Source organism: Anomaloglossus baeobatrachus, chromosome 1, assembly GCF_048569485.1.
Source record: "Anomaloglossus baeobatrachus isolate aAnoBae1 chromosome 1, aAnoBae1.hap1, whole genome shotgun sequence".
NCBI classification, from domain to species: Eukaryota; Metazoa; Chordata; class Amphibia; order Anura; family Aromobatidae; genus Anomaloglossus; species Anomaloglossus baeobatrachus.
In genome coordinates, this window is record NC_134353.1 from 898,327,086 (window position 1) to 898,346,531 (window position 19,446).

Here is a 19,446-nt window from a genome sequence, read left to right on the forward strand (position 1 = left end):
CCTATTACCTGAAGCTCATCAATAGGTCTCTGTCCTCCTTCCTCTTCTTTAATTATCCCTCATCATCTCCCATTGGTTTTGTGTTACAGGAGTTTGCAGGAGAAGGTTTGCGCACCTTGGTTTTAGCATATAAAGATTTGGATAAGGTCTACTTTACCGATTGGAAGAAGCGTCACCACGAAGCAAGCACGTCCCTGGAAAATCGCGAGGAGAAGTTGGCGGTCCTGTATGAAGAGATTGAGAAGGATCTGAAGGTCCGTGTAAAGGACTTTTTTGTTATTTTGCATCTGAGTCCGCATTTGTTTCTGTTGGCTGCATGACTTTTGGAATTTGCCAAGATTTTCTTTTTTATTATAACTGGTTAAGAATGCTAAAACAATTTTGGTCTGCCGGTCAACAATTTTGTGCCATATTAGACTATGTAAAATTCTGCAATTTTTCCTTTTATTGATACAACACATAAAACAGAAAATGAAACCATTTGGGAGTAAAGATGTGCCCGTTTTTTGTTTACAGCTTCTATGTAGTTATGTGTTTCCATGGCAATAGACTACAAACAGCCCAGTGTAGTCTGATTCTGTAGTCATATGTTACCCCACTTCCTCAGCCCCTTTCCTGATCACCTATGCACCCTATTAATTTCAATAATTCATTATGTTGTATGTAACAGTGCAGCATTTCTGAAACTTTCTCTTTATTATAGTTAATTGGAGCATCTGCTATTGAAGATAAATTACAAGATGGCGTCCCCCAGACTATTGAGACCCTCACCAAGGCCAACATTAAAATATGGGTGCTCACTGGAGACAAACAAGGTATAGTTGTAAAGATAGGGATAAATGTTGTGTGTATGGAACATTTCTTATGCCTCTCCTGTTGAAATTTTAAGGGAAACTCCAGTTGGCATGAAAGATCACCCTGTGATGGACGATTCATGGTTTTGTGAATACCATGAGAACATTAAGGCCTTGTGCGCACTAGGCGTTTTTGCCGTGTTTTTAGCGGCGTTTTTCTACCGCGTTTTTGTGCTGAAAACGCAGTGACATTGCTTCCCCAGCAATGTCTATGGGTTTTCAGAAGTGCTGTCCTCACACAGCGTTTTTTTGTAGCTGCGTTTTTGTGGTGACCACAAAAATGCAGCATGTCAATTATTTCTGCGTTTTTCACTGCGTTTTTCACCCATTGAGTTCAATGAATGTTCAACAACGCAATGAAAAACGCATATAGCCGCGTTTCTATGACTAAAAACGCAGCTATAAACGCAAGGGGTGGGTACTACAGTGACGTGTACAGGAAGAGGATTCCTTCTGTTGGTAAACACAGAAGCATGAATCCTCCCGGTACTGTCACCGCTGCGTCCACCTCCCGTCCGGTGCCATGTCAGCTCCGTGCGGCGCCATGTCTGGGCGGGAGGTGGAGGCAGCGGCAAAAACAAAAGTGAACAGTAGAAAAAAAAAAATGTCATATATACTCACCTGTCTGCCGGTGCCATGCCCGTTCACAGCTCCTGTCCCGGTACCGCCGCTCTGGCTGTGTGCAGTCTCCCCGGGGCAGGACCTTGCTTGCAGGACCTGGCGGTGGATCACCTGATGCAGTCACCTGACGCATCAGCTGATCGTAGTCTCCCCGGCTTTTTCGCGCCCGGCCGGCTATCAGCTGATCCTGCCGTCAGGGGACTTCATCAGCTGATTACCGGCAGCTGCTGCAGCGATCGGACGGGATCAGACTCCTGTCCAATCGATCGCTGCAGGAGCTGCCGGTAATCAGCACAGCACATAAGTGAGTATTATTTTTTTTTTTTTTTTTTTGCACTGATGCATCAGCTGATTGTATAATCGGCTTTTATACAATCAGCTGATGTGTGATGGGATTCAGGCACTTGATCCTGACACATCATCTGATCGCTTTGCCTTCCAGCAAACCGATCAGATGATATTAGATCCGGATTGGACAGCGCGGGACCCTGACCCAGGATTACTGCGGAGGGGGGGTTCTTTATTTCAATAAAGATGGAGTCACTAATTGTGTTGTGTTTTTATTTCTAATAAAAATATTTTTCTGTGCGTTGTGTTTTTTTTTTTTTATCATTACTAGAAATTCATGGTGGCCATGTCTAATATTGGCGTGACACCATGAATTTCGGGCTTAGGGCCAGCTGATAATATACAGCTAGCCCTAACTCCATTATTACCTAGCTAGCCACCCGGCATCAGGGCAGCTAGAAGAGTTGGATACAGCGCCAGAAGATGGCGCTTCTATGAAAGCGCCATTTTCTGGGGTGGCTGCGGACTGCAATTCGCAGTGGGGGTAACCAGAAAGCTTGGGCACCCTGCACTGTGGATTCCAATCCCCAGCTGCCTAGTTGTACCCGACTGGACTCAAAAATTAGGCGAAGCTCACTTCATTTTTTTTTTTTAATTATTTCATGAAATTCATGAAATAATTAAAAAAAAAAAAAAAGGGCTTCTCTATATTTTTGGTTCCCAGCCGGGTACAAATAGGCAGCTGGGGGTTGGGGGCAGCCCGTACCTGCCTGCTGTACCCGGCTAGCATACAAAAATATGGCGAAGCCCATGTCATTTTTTTTTTCTTTTTGGGCAAAAAACTGCATACAGTCCTGGATGGAGGATGCTGAGCCTTGTAGTTCTGCAGCTGCTGTCTGCTCTCCTGCATACACTAGTGAATGGAGGATGCTGAGCCTTGTAGTTCTGCAGCTGCTGTCTGCTCTCCTGCATACACTAGTGAATGGAGGATGCTGAGCCTTGTAGGTCTCCAGCTGCTGTCTGCTCTCCTGCATACACTAGTTCTGCAGCTGTCTGTCTGCTCTCCTGCATACAATGAACATTTTGAAGAAGGAAATGACATCAGACCTTTTTTTTTTTTTTTTTTTTCATCAACAATCTTTAATGGCATTGTGCACTGATTAAAAACGCAGTGAGCAAAAACGCAGCAAAAAACGCACCAAATCGCGGCACAAAACGCATGCATTTTTGTCGCGTTTTTTAGCCGCGGGTGCGTTTTTTGAGACAAAAACGCACATAAAAATGCAGCGTGAAAAAAACGCCTAGTGCGCACATACCCTTACTGCCTGGTGGCGTTGTGCCTTCTGTACAGTTTGGTGCAGGAAAGAAAATACTATGGGCTTGATTTTTAGGTGTTGGCCTCACCCTTTTAGTTTCAGGGAAGGGAAAAAATTTGTGGACAATTTTTTGTAAGAACAGATTGGGGAAGGCCTTTATCTGTTCCCCATGGCTGTGCCCAGTGAATAAGGTCCGTAAAGACATGGTTGGGGGAGTTTGGGGTGTAAGACCATGACCTTCTGCACAGAGTCTGAACCTCAACCCCATTAATACCTTTAGAACAGAGATTGTGAGCCCGGCCTCTCCTGTCCAACATCATTTTCCAATCTCCCAAATCCTCTCCTAGATGAATGGGTAAAAATTCCAATTCACACCTCCGAAATCTGAAGACTGTTATGGCTGCAAAGGGACCAACTCAATCCAACTCAATATTAATGATTATGGACGCATGCTTGAAGCCCCGCAGCTGTGTTATCTCTACATGATAAACAATGACCCCCTCCCTTAGATTTGTCCGGTGGCCCCTACAGACACAACAATAGTTGGATCTGGTGATATTGGTGAGACATAAAATTAATTGCTCATAGTAGATAGGTCATTCTTGCCCATGTATTGACTCCTTACGTAGGAGGACATGTGACTGTCCTGCAAAATGGATTACAAAACGGTGACGCTTAGCTAAGCCACGGGAACAAAATATTGGGCTTTTGGGAGCAGTCATGGAGCGGGAATTACATCTCAAATTTTGCACTATAAATTTTAGAGTAGGGACCCTCTATTAGGTTAGTTGCACTTTATTTTTACACATTTAAGGACCCTACTATTGGGTGGTGGAAAGGGGTAGCGAGCAAATATGAGTCCCTCCTCTTCTAGGAAGTGGGGAGTCTTGTGGTGTTGGGAACTAGTACCAGAAGCTGGTCCTAATTTTTTTTTTTTGCTATGGGGCCCACCAATCTTCATACTCTAGTGGTGGATGTGTCAAGACCATGAAACACATCAGTTGGTCTCTATTGGGTTGCACTTCTGAATCCTTCATATCAGCTTGAGGAGGCTTTTTATGTCTTGGTATTAATCTTATCTTCTCCAATTCTTCTCCACAGAAACCGCTGAGAACATCGGGTACTCATGTAACATGCTGCAAGATGAGATGAAGGAGATTTTTATCATTAGAGGCACCAGCCCTGAGGAAGTTCAGGAGGAGCTCAGGTAAATCCCACAATCTGATCGTCCCATCACAGGGGTGAATGGCGGACTTCATCTAAGCACAGTTATGTTTGTACTCAGGACGGCGCGGAGGAAGATGAATCCGGATTCATTTATGGACAATTATGATGTCAACGTTCAGATAAAGAAATGCTCAAAAAGGTCACGAGTGATCCCAGACGATGAGCTGAAAGGAGAAGACTCCTATGGAATCATCATCAACGGCCACAGTCTGGTGAGTGAGCGCGCATTGTGCTGAAGGGGTGTCACTTCTTATCGGGCGCAGAGAGCCACAGTTTATGGGCCACATAAAAATAATCTGATCTTGAATTTTGTGAAAGTTAATGTGAGATCCCATAGAAGATCTACAGATCAATAACAGATCTGTAACATATGACATGGAGGGCGGATCACAAATAAGGGGTGCAAATCATAGAGGCTATTTTTCGGGACTCTTGGAAATAAGAAGCTCTAGTTCAGATTTTCCCCTTTCCTCATGGGTGATGTGAGGATACTTACACACTCTGATTCAGCCACTTATAAGCCTGGGTGTGATGGCAGCATGCTGTTGTGCAGTCCACTGGTTAGCGGTGCTGTTGTGCAGTCCACGGGATGACGGTCCTGTTGTGCAGTCCACTGGATGATGGTGCTGTGGTGCGGTCCACTAGATGGCGGTGCTGTTGTGCAGTCCACTGGTTAGCGGTGCTGTTGTGCAGTCCACGGGATGACGGTCCTGTTGTGCAGTCCACTGGATGACGGTGCTGTTGTGCAGATCACTAGATGGCGGTGCTGTTGTGCAGTCCACTGGATGGCGGTGCTGTTGTGCAGATCACTAGATGGCGGTGCTGTTGTGCAGTCCACTGGATGGCGGTGCTGTTGTGCAGTCCACTAGATGGCGGTGCTGTTGTGCAGTCCACTGGATGGTGGTGCTGTTGTGCAGTCCACTGGTTAGCGGTGCTGTTGTGCAGTCCACGGGATGACGGTCCTGTTGTGCAGTCCACTGGATGACGGTGCAGTCCACTGGATGGCGGTGCTGTTGTGCAGATCACTAGATGGCGGTGCTGTTGTGCAGTCCACTGGATGGCGGTGCTGTTGTGCAGTCCACTAGATGGCGGTGCTGTTGTGCAGTCCACTGGATGGCGGTGCTGTTGTGCAGTCCACTAGATGGCGGTGCTGTTGTGCAGTCCACTGGATGGCGGTGCTGTTGTGCAGTCCACGAGATGACGGTCCTGTTGTGCAGTCCACTGGATGACGGTGCAGTCCACTGGATGGCGGTGCTGTTGTGCAGATCACTAGATGGCGGTGCTGTTGTGCAGTCCACTGGATGGCGGTGCTGTTGTGCAGTCCACTAGATGGTGGTGCTGTTGTGCAGTCCACTGGATGGCGGTGCTGTTGTGCAGTCCACTGGATGATGGTGCTGTTGTGCAGTCCACTGGATGATGGTGCTGTTGTGCAGTCCACTGGATGATGGTGCTGTTGTGCAGTCCACTGGATGATGGTGCTGTTGTGCAGTCCACTGGATGATGGTGCTGTTGTGCAGTCCACTAGATGGCGGTGCTGTTGTGCAGTCCACTAGATGGCGGTGCTGTTGTGCGGTCCACTAGATGGCGGTGCTGTTGTGCAGTCCACTAGATGACGGTGCTGTTGTGCAGTCCACTAGATGGCGGTGCTGTTGTGCAGTCCACTAGATGGCGGTGCTGTTGTGCAATCCACTGGATGGCGGTGTTGTTCCGCAGTGCACTAAATTTTGCCACTATAATGTTGTACTCCACTAGCTTGGAATTGTGCTTTATTCACCTTCCCCTGATATCACATCAGCAGTGCGGCAGACAATCAGTGAGCTCAGCTCCATCAGATCCATCTACTCTGACAGATCCATTGAGCCCACTGATTGACCTCTAGAAGTAATGTCAGCGCTGCAGCTAATCCTGTACACCAGGCACAGCAGTGTGGACTCATCGGTGGACCTGGGGACGGTGAATATAACACGGTTTGCTTTTTTATAATAACCTGCAGACCTGGACATTGATTTACTGGAAGGGAACAGCCCTTTAACATTATATTGATTCCATTCAACCATAAATGACAAATCCATTTTTCGGATTTCTGCACAGCTCTGTATAATGATGGAATCATTAGTATCTCAGCAGATGAGTGGGGTCTCTGTATAATGATGGAATCATTAGTATCTCAGCAGATGAGTGGGGTCTCTGTATAATGATGGAATCATTAGTATCTCAGCAGATGAGTGGGGTCTCTGTATAATGATGGAATCATTAGTATCTCAGCAGATGAGTGGGGTCTCTGTATAATGATGGAATCATTAGTATCTCAGCAGATGAGTGGGGTCTCTGTATAATGATGGAATCATTAGTATCTCAGCAGATGAGTGGGGTCTCTGTATAATGATGGAATCATTAGTATCTCAGCAGATGAGTGGGGTCTCTGTATAATGATGGAAGCATTAGTAACTCAGCAGATGAGTGGGGTCTCTGTATAATGATGGAAGCATTAGTAACTCAGCAGATGAGTGGGGTCTCTGTATAATGATGGAAGCATTAGTATCTCAGCAGATGAGTGGGGTCTCTGTATAATGATGGAAGCATTAGTATCTCAGCAGATGAGTGGGGTCTCTGTATAATGATGGAAGCATTAGTATCTCAGCAGATGAGTGGGGTCTCTGTATAATGATGGAAGCATTAGTATCTCAGCAGATGAGTGGGGTCTCTGTATAATGATGGAAGCGTTAGTATCTCAGCAGATGAGTGGGGTCTCTGTATAATGATGGAAGCATTAATATCTCAGCAGATGAGGGGGGTCTCTGTATAATGATGGAAGCGTTAGTATCTCAGCAGATGAGTGGGGTCTCTGTATAATGATGGAAGCATTAGTATCTCAGCAGATGAGTGGGGTCTCTGTATAATGATGGAAGCATTAGTATCTCAGCAGATGAGTGGGGACTCTGTATAATGATGGAAGCATTAGTATCTCAGCAGATGAGTGGGGTCTCTGTATAATGATGGAAGCATTAGTATCTCAGCAGATGAGTGGGGTCTCTGTATAATGATGGAAGCATTAGTATCTCAGCAGATGAGTGGGGTCTCTGTATAATGATGGAAGCATTAGTATCTCAGCAGATGAGTGGGGTCTCTGTATAATGATGGAAGCATTAGTATCTCAGCAGATGAGTGGGGTCTCTGTATAATGATGGAAGCATTAGTATCTCAGCAGATGAGTGGGGTCTCTGTATAATGATGGAAGCATTAGTATCTCAGCAGATGAGTGGGGTCTCTGTATAATGATGGAAGCATTAGTATCTCAGCAGATGAGTGGGGTCTCTGTATAATGATGGAAGTATTAGTATCTCAGCAGATGAGTGGGGTCTCTGTATAATGATGGAAGCGTTAGTATCTCAGCAGATGAGTGGGGTCTCTGTATAATGATGGAAGCATTAGTATCTCAGCAGATGAGTGGGGTCTCTGTATAATGATGGAAGCATTAGTATCTCAGCAGATGAGTGGGGTCTCTGTATAATGATGGAAGCGTTAGTATCTCAGCAGATGAGTGGGGTCTCTGTATAATGATGGAAGCATTAGTATCTCAGCAGATGAGTGGGGTCTCTGTATAATGATGGAACATTAGTATCTCAGCAGATGAGTGGGGTCTCTGTATAATGATGGAAGCGTTAGTATCTCAGCACATGAGTGGGGTCTCTGTATAATGATGGAAGCATTAGTATCTCAGCAGATGAGTGGGGTCTCTGTATAATGATGGAAGCATTAGTATCTCAGCAGATGAGTGGGGTCTCTGTATAATGATGGAAGTATTAGTATCTCAGCAGATGAGTGGGGTCTCTGTATAATGATGGAAGCATTAGTATCTCAGCAGATGAGTGGGGTCTCTGTATAATGATGGAAGCATTAGTATCTCAGCAGATGAGTGGGGTCTCTGTATAATGATGGAAGCATTAGTATCTCAGCAGATGAGTGGGGTCTCTGTATAATGATGGAAGCATTAGTATCTCAGCAGATGAGTGGGGTCTCTGTATAATGATGGAAGTATTAGTATCTCAGCAGATGAGTGGGGTCTCTGTATAATGATGGAAGCGTTAGTATCTCAGCAGATGAGTGGGGTCTCTGTATAATGATGGAAGCATTAGTATCTCAGCAGATGAGTGGGGTCTCTGTATAATGATGGAAGCATTAGTATCTCAGCAGATGAGTGGGGTCTCTGTATAATGATGGAAGCGTTAGTATCTCAGCAGATGAGTGGGGTCTCTGTATAATGATGGAAGCATTAGTATCTCAGCAGATGAGTGGGGTCTCTGTATAATGATGGAAGCGTTAGTATCTCAGCAGATGAGTGGGGTCTCTGTATAATGATGGAAGCATTAGTATCTCAGCAGATGAGTGGGGTCTCTGTATAATGATGGAAGCATTAGTATCTCAGCAGATGAGTGGGGTCTCTGTATAATGATGGAAGCGTTAGTATCTCAGCAGATGAGTGGGGTCTCTGTATAATGATGGAAGCATTAGTATCTCAGCAGATGAGTGGGGTCTCTGTATAATGATGGAACATTAGTATCTCAGCAGATGAGTGGGGTCTCTGTATAATGATGGAAGCGTTAGTATCTCAGCACATGAGTGGGGTCTCTGTATAATGATGGAAGCATTAGTATCTCAGCAGATGAGTGGGGTCTCTGTATAATGATGGAAGCATTAGTATCTCAGCAGATGAGTGGGGTCTCTGTATAATGATGGAAGTATTAGTATCTCAGCAGATGAGTGGGGTCTCTGTATAATGATGGAAGCATTAGTATCTCAGCAGATGAGTGGGGTCTCTGTATAATGATGGAAGCATTAGTATCTCAGCAGATGAGTGGGGTCTCTGTATAATGATGGAAGCATTAGTATCTCAGCAGATGAGTGGGGTCTCTGTATAATGATGGAAGCATTAGTATCTCAGCAGATGAGTGGGGTCTCTGTATAATGATGGAAGTATTAGTATCTCAGCAGATGAGTGGGGTCTCTGTATAATGATGGAAGCGTTAGTATCTCAGCAGATGAGTGGGGTCTCTGTATAATGATGGAAGCATTAGTATCTCAGCAGATGAGTGGGGTCTCTGTATAATGATGGAAGCATTAGTATCTCAGCAGATGAGTGGGGTCTCTGTATAATGATGGAAGCGTTAGTATCTCAGCAGATGAGTGGGGTCTCTGTATAATGATGGAAGCATTAGTATCTCAGCAGATGAGTGGGGTCTCTGTATAATGATGGAAGCGTTAGTATCTCAGCAGATGAGTGGGGTCTCTGTATAATGATGGAAGCATTAGTATCTCAGCAGATGAGTGGGGTCTCTGTATAATGATGGAAGCGTTAGTATCTCAGCAGATGAGTGGGGTCTCTGTATAATGATGGAAGCATTAGTATCTCAGCAGATGAGTGGGGTCTCTGTATAATGATGGAAGCATTAGTATCTCAGCAGATGAGTGGGGTCTCTGTATAATGATGGAAGCGTTAGTATCTCAGCAGATGAGTGGGGTCTCTGTATAATGATGGAAGCATTAGTATCTCAGCAGATGAGTGGGGTCTCTGTATAATGATGGAAGCATTAGTATCTCAGCAGATGAGTGGGGTCTCTGTATAATGATGGAAGCGTTAGTATCTCAGCAGATGAGTGGGGTCTCTGTATAATGATGGAACATTAGTATCTCAGCAGATGAGTGGGGTCTCTGTATAATGATGGAAGCGTTAGTATCTCAGCAGATGAGTGGGGTCTCTGTATAATGATGGAAGTATTAGTATCTCAGCAGATGAGTGGGGTCTCTGTATAATGATGGAAGCATTAGTATCTCAGCAGATGAGTGGGGTCTCTGTATAATGATGGAAGCATTAGTATCTCAGCAGATGAGTGGGGTCTCTGTATAATGATGGAAGCATTAGTAACTCAGCAGATGAGTGGGGTCTCTGTATAATGATGGAAGCATTAGTATCTCAGCAGATGAGTGGGGTCTCTGTATAATGATGGAAGCATTAGTATCTCAGCAGATGAGTGGGGTCTCTGTATAATGATAGAAGCATTAGTATCTCAGCAGATGAGTGGGGTCTCTGTATAATGATGGAAGCATTAGTATCTCAGCAGATGAGTGGGGTCTCTGTATAATGATGGAAGCATTAGTATCTCAGCAGATGAGTGGGGTCTCTGTATAATGATGGAAGTATTAGTATCTCAGCAGATGAGTGAGGTCTCTGTATAATGATGGAAGCGTTAGTATCTCAGCAGATGAGTGGGGTCTCTGTATAATGATGGAAGCATTAGTATCTCAGCAGATGAGTGGGGTCTCTGTATAATGATGGAAGCATTAGTATCTCAGCAGATGAGTGGGGTCTCTGTATAATGATGGAAGCATTAGTATCTCAGCAGATGAGTGGGGTCTATGTATAATGATGGAAGCATTAGTATCTCAGCAGATGAGTGAGGTCTCTGTATAATGATGGAAGCGTTAGTATCTCAGCAGATGAGTGGGGTCTCTGTATAATGATGGAAGCATTAGTATCTCAGCAGATGAGTGGGGTCTCTGTATAATGATGGAAGCGTTAGTATCTCAGCAGATGAGTGGGGTCTCTGTATAATGATGGAAGCGTTAGTATCTCAGCAGATGAGTGGGGTCTCTGTATAATGATGGAAGCATTAGTATCTCAGCAGATGAGTGGGGTCTCTGTATAATGATGGAAGCGTTAGTATCTCAGCAGATGAGTGGGGTCTCTGTATAATGATGGAACATTAGTATCTCAGCAGATGAGTGGGGTCTCTGTATAATGATGGAAGCGTTAGTATCTCAGCAGATGAGTGGGGTCTCTGTATAATGATGGAAGCATTAGTATCTCAGCAGATGAGTGGGGTCTCTGTATAATGATGGAAGCATTAGTATCTCAGCAGATGAGTGGGGTCTCTGTATAATGATGGCAGCATTAGTATCTCAGCAGATGAGTGGGGTCTCTGTATAATGATGGAAGCATTAGTATCTCAGCAGATGAGTGGGGTCTCTGTATAATGATGGAAGCGTTAGTATCTCAGCAGATGAGTGGGGTCTCTGTATAATGATGGAAGCATTAGTATCTCAGCAGATGAGTGGGGTCTCTGTATAATGATGGAAGCATTAGTATCTCAGCAGATGAGTGGGGTCTCTGTATAATGATGGAAGCGTTAGTATCTCAGCAGATGAGTGGGGTCTCTGTATAATGATGGAAGCATTAGTATCTCAGCAGATGAGTGGGGTCTCTGTATAATGATGGAAGCATTAGTATCTCAGCAGATGAGTGGGGTCTCTGTATAATGATGGAAGTATTAGTATCTCAGCAGATGAGTGGGGTCTCTGTATAATGATGGAAGCGTTAGTATCTCAGCAGATGAGTGGGGTCTCTGTATAATGATGGAAGCGTTAGTATCTCAGCAGATGAGTGGGGTCTCTGTATAATGATGGAAGCATTAGTATCTCAGCAGATGAGTGGGGTCTCTGTATAATGATGGCAGCGTTAGTATCTCAGCAGATGAGTGGGGTCTCTGTATAATGATGGAAGCATTAGTATCTCAGCAGATGAGTGGGGTCTCTGTATAATGATGGAAGCGTTAGTATCTCAGCAGATGAGTGGGGTCTCTGTATAATGATGGAAGCGTTAGTATCTCAGCAGATGAGTGGGGTCTCTGTATAATGATGGAAGTATTAGTATCTCAGCAGATGAGTGGGGTCTCTGTATAATGATGGAAGCATTAGTATCTCAGCAGATGAGTGGGGTCTCTGTATAATGATGGCAGCGTTAGTATCTCAGCAGATGAGGGGGGTCTCTGTATAATGATGGAAGCGTTAGTATCTCAGCAGATGAGTGGGGTCTCTGTATAATGATGGAAGCATTAGTATCTCAGCAGATGAGTGGGGTCTCTGTATAATGATGGAAGCATTAGTATCTCAGCAGATGAGTGGGGTCTCTGTATAATGATGGAAGCGTTAGTATCTCAGCAGATGAGTGGGGTCTCTGTATAATGATGGAAGTATTAGTATCTCAGCAGATGAGTGGGGTCTCTGTATAATGATGGAACATTAGTATCTCAGCAGATGAGTGGGGTCTCTGTATAATGATGGAAGTATTAGTATCTCAGCAGATGAGTGGGGTCTCTGTATAATGATGGAAGCATTAGTATCTCAGCAGATGAGTGGGGTCTCTGTATAATGATGGAAGCATTAGTATCTCAGCAGATGAGTGGGGTCTCTGTATAATGATGGAAGCGTTAGTATCTCAGCAGATGAGTGGGGTCTCTGTATAATGATGGAAGCATTAGTATCTCAGCAGATGAGTGGGGTCTCTGTATAATGATGGAAGCATTAGTATCTCAGCAGATGAGTGGGGTCTCTGTATAATGATGGAAGCATTAGTATCTCAGCAGATGAGTGGGGTCTCTGTATAATGATGGAAGCATTAGTATCTCAGCAGATGAGTGGGGTCTCTGTATAATGATGGAAGCATTAGTATCTCAGCAGATGAGTGGGGTCTCTGTATAATGATGGAAGCATTAGTATCTCAGCAGATGAGTGGGGTCTCTGTATAATGATGGAAGCATTAGTATCTCAGCAGATGAGTGGGGTCTCTGTATAATGATGGAAGCGTTAGTATCTCAGCAGATGAGTGGGGTCTCTGTATAATGATGGAAGCATTAGTATCTCAGCAGATGAGTGGGGTCTCTGTATAATGATGGAAGCATTAGTATCTCAGCAGATGAGTGGGGTCTCTGTATAATGATGGAAGCATTAGTATCTCAGCAGATGAGTGGGGTCTCTGTATAATGATGGAAGCGTTAGTATCTCAGCAGATGAGTGGGGTCTCTGTATAATGATGGAAGCATTAGTATCTCAGCAGATGAGTGGGGTCTCTGTATAATGATGGAAGCATTAGTATCTCAGCAGATGAGTGAGGTCTCTGTATAATGATGGAAGCGTTAGTATCTCAGCAGATGAGTGGGGTCTCTGTATAATGATGGAAGCATTAGTATCTCAGCAGATGAGTGGGGTCTCTGTATAATGATGGAAGCATTAGTATCTCAGCAGATGAGTGGGGTCTCTGTATAATGATGGAAGCATTAGTATCTCAGCAGATGAGTGGGGTCTCTGTATAATGATGGAAGCATTAGTATCTCAGCAGATGAGTGGGGTCTCTGTATAATGATGGAAGCATTAGTATCTCAGCAGATGAGTGGGGTCTCTGTATAATGATGGAAGCATTAGTATCTCAGCAGATGAGTGGGGTCTCTGTATAATGATGGAAGCATTAGTATCTCAGCAGATGAGTGGGGTCTCTGTATAATGATGGAAGCATTAGTATCTCAGCAGATGAGTGGGGTCTCTGTATAATGATGGAAGCGTTAGTATCTCAGCAGATGAGTGGGGTCTCTGTATAATGATGGAAGCATTAGTATCTCAGCAGATGAGTGGGGTCTCTGTATAATGATGGAAGCATTAGTATCTCAGCAGATGAGTGGGGTCTCTGTATAATGATGGAAGCGTTAGTATCTCAGCAGATGAGTGGGGTCTCTGTATAATGATGGAAGCATTAGTATCTCAGCAGATGAGTGGGGTCTCTGTATAATGATGGAAGCGTTAGTATCTCAGCAGATGAGTGGGGTCTCTGTATAATGATGGAAGCGTTAGTATCTCAGCAGATGAGTGGGGTCTCTGTATAATGATGGAAGCATTAGTATCTCAGCAGATGAGTGGGGTCTCTGTATAATGATGGAAGCATTAGTATCTCAGCAGATGAGTGGGGTCTCTGTATAATGATGGAAGCATTAGTATCTCAGCAGATGAGTGGGGTCTCTGTATAATGATGGAAGCATTAGTATCTCAGCAGATGAGTGGGGTCTCTGTATAATGATGGAAGCATTAGTATCTCAGCAGATGAGTGGGGTCTCTGTATAATGATGGAAGCGTTAGTATCTCAGCAGATGAGTGGGGTCTCTGTATAATGATGGAAGCGTTAGTATCTCAGCAGATGAGTGGGGTCTCTGTATAATGATGGAAGCGTTAGTATCTCAGCAGATGAATGGGGTCTCTGTATAATGATGGAAGCATTAGTATCTCAGCAGATGAGTGGGGTCTCTTTATAATGATGGAAGCATTAGTATCTCAGCAGATGAGTGGGGTCTCTGTATAATGATGGAAGCGTTAGTATCTCAGCAGATGAGTGGGGTCTCTGTATAATGATGGAAGCATTAGTATCTCAGCAGATGAGTGGGGTCTCTGTATAATGATGGAAGCATTAGTATCTCAGCAGATGAGTGGGGTCTCTGTATAATGATGGAAGCATTAGTATCTCAGCAGATGAGTGGGGTCTCTGTATAATGATGGAAGCATTAGTATCTCAGCAGATGAGTGGGGTCTCTGTATAATGATGGAAGCATTAGTATCTCAGCAGATGAGTGGGGTCTCTGTATAATGATGGAAGCGTTAGTATCTCAGCAGATGAGTGGGGTCTCTGTATAATGATGGAAGCATTAGTATCTCAGCAGATGAGTGGGGTCTCTGTATAATGATGGAAGCATTAGTATCTCAGCAGATGAGTGGGGTCTCTGTATAATGATGGAAGCGTTAGTATCTCAGCAGATGAGTGGGGTCTCTGTATAATGATGGAAGCATTAGTATCTCAGCAGATGAGTGGGGTCTCTGTATAATGATGGAAGCATTAGTATCTCAGCAGATGAGTGGGGTCTCTGTATAATGATGGAAGCGTTAGTATCTCAGCAGATGAATGGGGTCTCTGTATAATGATGAAGCATTAGTATCTCAGCAGATGAGTGGGGTCTCTGTATAATGATGGAAGCATTAGTATCTCAGCAGATGAGTGGGGTCTCTGTATAATGATGGAAGCGTTAGTATCTCAGCAGATGAGTGGGGTCTCTGTATAATGATGGAAGTATTAGTATCTCAGCAGATGAGTGGGGTCTCTGTATAATGATGGAAGCATTAGTATCTCAGCAGATGAGTGGGGTCTCTGTATAATGATGGAAGTATTAGTATCTCAGCAGATGAGTGGGGTCTCCATATAATGATGGAAGCATTAGTATCTCAGCAGATGAGTGGGGTCTCTGTATAATGATGGAAGCATTAGTATCTCAGCAGATGAGTGGGGTCTCTGTATAATGATGGAAGCATTAGTATCTCAGCAGATGAGTGGGGTCTCTGTATAATGATGGAAGCATTAGTATCTCAGCAGATGAGTGGGGTCTCTGTATAATGATGGAAGCGTTAGTATCTCAGCAGATGAGTGGGGTCTCTGTATAATGATGGAAGCATTAGTATCTCAGCAGATGAGTGGGGTCTCTGTATAATGATGGAAGCATTAGTATCTCAGCAGATGAATGGGGTCTCTGTATAATGATGGAAGCATTAGTATCTCAGCAGATGAGTGGGGTCTCTGTATAATGATGGAAGCGTTAGTATCTCAGCAGATGAGTGGGGTCTCTGTATAATGATGGAAGCATTAGTATCTCAGCAGATGAGTGGGGTCTCTGTATAATGATGGAAGCATTAGTATCTCAGCAGATGAGTGGGGTCTCTGTATAATGATGGAAGCATTAGTATCTCAGCAGATGAGGGGGGTCTCTGTATAATGATGGAAGCGTTAGTATCTCAGCAGATGAGTGGGGTCTCTGTATAATGATGGAAGCGTTAGTATCTCAGCAGATGATGGGGTCTCTGTATAATGATGGAAGCGTTAGTATCTCAGCAGATGAGTGGGGTCTCTGTATAATGATGGAAGCATTAGTATCTCAGCAGATGAGTGGGGTCTCTGTATAATGATGGAAGCATTAGTATCTCAGCAGATGAGTGGGGTCTCTGTATAATGATGGAAGCATTAGTATCTCAGCAGATGAGTGGGGTCTCTGTATAATGATGGAAGCATTAGTATCTCAGCAGATGAGTGGGTCTCTGTATAATGATGGAATCATTAGTATCTCAGCAGATGAGTGGGGTCTCTGTATAATGATGGAAGCGTTAGTATCTCAGCAGATGAGTGGGGTCTCTGTATAATGATGGAAGCGTTAGTATCTCAGCAGATGAGTGGGGTCTCTGTATAATGATGGAAGCGTTAGTATCTCAGCAGATGAATGGGGTCTCTGTATAATGATGGAAGCGTTAGTATCTCAGCAGATGAGTGGGGTCTCTGTATAATGATGGAAGCATTAGTATCTCAGCAGATGAGTGGGGTCTCTGTATAATGATGGAAGCATTAGTATCTCAGCAGATGAGTGGGGTCTCTGTATAATGATGGAAGCATTAGTATCTCAGCAGATGAGTGGGGTCTCTGTATAATGATGGAAGCATTAGTATCTCAGCAGATGAGTGGGGGTCTCTGTATAATGATGGAATCATTAGTATCTCAGCAGATGAGTGGGGTCTCTGTATAATGATGGAAGCGTTAGTATCTCAGCAGATGAGTGGGGTCTCTGTATAATGATGGAAGCGTTAGTATCTCAGCAGATGAGGGGGTCTCTGTATAATGATGGAAGCGTTAGTATCTCAGCAGATGAATGGGGTCTCTGTATAATGATGGAAGCGTTAGTATCTCAGCAGATGAGTGGGGTCTCTGTATAATGATGGAAGCATTAGTATCTCAGCAGATGAGTGGGGTCTCTGTATAATGATGGAAGCATTAGTATCTCAGCAGATGAGTGGGGTCTCTGTATAATGATGGAAGCATTAGTATCTCAGCAGATGAGTGGGGTCTATGTATAATGATGGAAGCATTAGTATCTCAGCAGATGAGTGGGGTCTCTGTATAATGATGGAAGCATTAGTATCTCAGCAGATGAGTGGGGTCTCTGTATAATGATGGAAGCATTAGTATCTCAGCAGATGAGTGGGGTCTCTGTATAATGATGGAAGCGTTAGTATCTCAGCAGATGAGTGGGGTCTCTGTATAATGATGGAAGCGTTAGTATCTCAGCAGATGAGTGGGGTCTCTGTATAATGATGGAAGCATTAGTATCTCAGCAGATGAGTGGGGTCTCTGTATAATGATGGAAGCGTTAGTATCTCAGCAGATGAGTGGGGTCTCTGTATAATGATGGAAGCATTAGTATCTCAGCAGATGAGTGGGGTCTCTGTATAATGATGGAAGCATTAGTATCTCAGCAGATGAGTGGGGTCTCTGTATAATGATGGAAGCATTAGTATCTCAGCAGATGAGTGGGGTCTCTGTATAATGATGGAAGCGTTAGTATCTCAGCAGATGAGTGGGGTCTCTGTATAATGATGGAAGCATTAGTAACTCAGCAGATGAGTGGGGTCTCTGTATAATGATGGAAGCATTAGTATCTCAGCAGATGAGTGGGGTCTCTGTATAATGATGGAAGCATTAGTATCTCAGCAGATGAGTGGGGTCTCTGTATAATGATGGAAGCGTTAGTATCTCAGCAGATGAGTGGGGTCTCTGTATAATGATGGAAGCATTAGTATCTCAGCAGATGAGTGGGGTCTCTGTATAATGATGGAAGCATTAGTATCTCAGCAGATGAGTGGGGTCTCTGTATAATGATGGAAGCGTTAGTATCTCAGCAGATGAGTGGGGTCTCTGTATAATGATGGAAGCATTAGTATCTCAGCAGATGAGTGGGGTCTCTGTATAATGATGGAAGCATTAGTAACTCAGCAGATGAGTGGGGTCTCTGTATAATGATGGAAGCATTAGTATCTCAGCAGATGAGTGGGGTCTCTGTATAATGATGGAAGCGTTAGTATCTCAGCAGATGAGTGGGGTCTCTGTATAATGATGGAAGCATTAGTATCTCAGCAGATGAGTGGGGTCTCTGTATAATGATGGAAGCGTTAGTAACTCAGCAGATGAGCGGGGTCTCTGTATAATGATGGAAGCATTAGTATCTCAGCAGATGAGTGGGGTCTCTGTATAATGATGGAAGCATTAGTATCTCAGCAGATGAGTGGGGTCTCTGTATAATGATGGAAGCATTAGTATCTCAGCAGATGAGTGGGGTCTCTGTATAATGATGGAAGCATTAGTATCTCAGCAGATGAGTGGGGTCTCTGTATAATGTATGGAAGCATTAGTATCTCAGCAGATGAGTGGGGTCTCTGTATAATGATGGAAGCGTTAGTATCTCAGCAGATGAGTGGGGTCTCTGTATAATGATGGAAGCATTAGTATCTCAGCAGATGAGTGGGGTCTCTGTATAATGATGGAAGTATTAGTAACTCAGCAGATGAGTGGGGTCTCTGTATAATGATGGAAGCATTAGTATCTCAGCAGATGAGTGGGGTCTCTGTATAATGATGGAAGCATTAGTATCTCAGCAGATGAGTGGGGTCTCTGTATAATGATGGAAGCATTAGTATCTCAGCAGATGAGTGGGGTCTCTGTATAATGATGGAAGCATTAGTAATCTCAGCAGATGAGTGGGGTCTCTGTATAATGATGGAAGCATTAGTATCTCAGCAGATGAGTGGGGTCTCTGTATAATGATGGAAGCGTTAGTATCTCAGCAGATGAGGGGGGTCTCTGTATAATGATGGAAGCGTAGTATCTCAGCAGATGAGTGGGGTCTCTGTATAATGATGGAAGCATTAGTATCTCAGCAGATGAGTGGGGTCTCTGTATAATGATGGCAGCATTAGTATCTCAGCAGATGAGTGGGGTCTCTGTATAATGATGGAAGCATTAGTATCTCAGCAGATGAGTGGGGTCTCTGTATAATGATGGAAGCATTAGTATCTCAGCAGATGAGTGGGGTCTCTGTATAATGATGGAAGCATTAGTATCTCAGCAGATGAGTGGGGTCTCTGTATAATGATGGAAGCGTTAGTATCTCAGCACATGAGCGGGGTCTCTGTATAATGATGGCAGCATTAGTATCTCAGCAGATGAGGGGGGTCTCTGTATAATGATGGAAGCATTAGTATCTCAGCAGATGAGTGGGGTCTCTGTATAATGATGGGAAGCATTAGTATCTCAGCAGATGAGTGGGGTCTCTGTATAATGATGGAAGCATTAGTATCTGAGCAGATGAGTGGGGTCTCTGTATAATGATGGAAGCATTAGTATCTCAGCAGATGAGTGGGGGTCTCTGTATAATTATGAAAGCATTAGTATCTCAGCA

General features: G+C 44.2%; 1 protein-coding gene across 1 annotated transcript in view; it reads left to right on the forward strand.

The window, feature by feature from the left end:
- The window catches only part of LOC142256570 (phospholipid-transporting ATPase ID-like), a 193,160-nt gene that overhangs the window by 158,805 nt on the left and 14,909 nt on the right, over positions 1–19,446 (forward strand). Inside the window, exons 18-21 of the mRNA XM_075328358.1 lie at positions 90–254; positions 704–815; positions 4,181–4,286; positions 4,365–4,518. Of these exons, the coding sequence (XP_075184473.1) occupies positions 90–254; positions 704–815; positions 4,181–4,286; positions 4,365–4,518 (537 nt within the window). The remainder of the gene's footprint in view (positions 1–89; positions 255–703; positions 816–4,180; positions 4,287–4,364; positions 4,519–19,446) is intronic.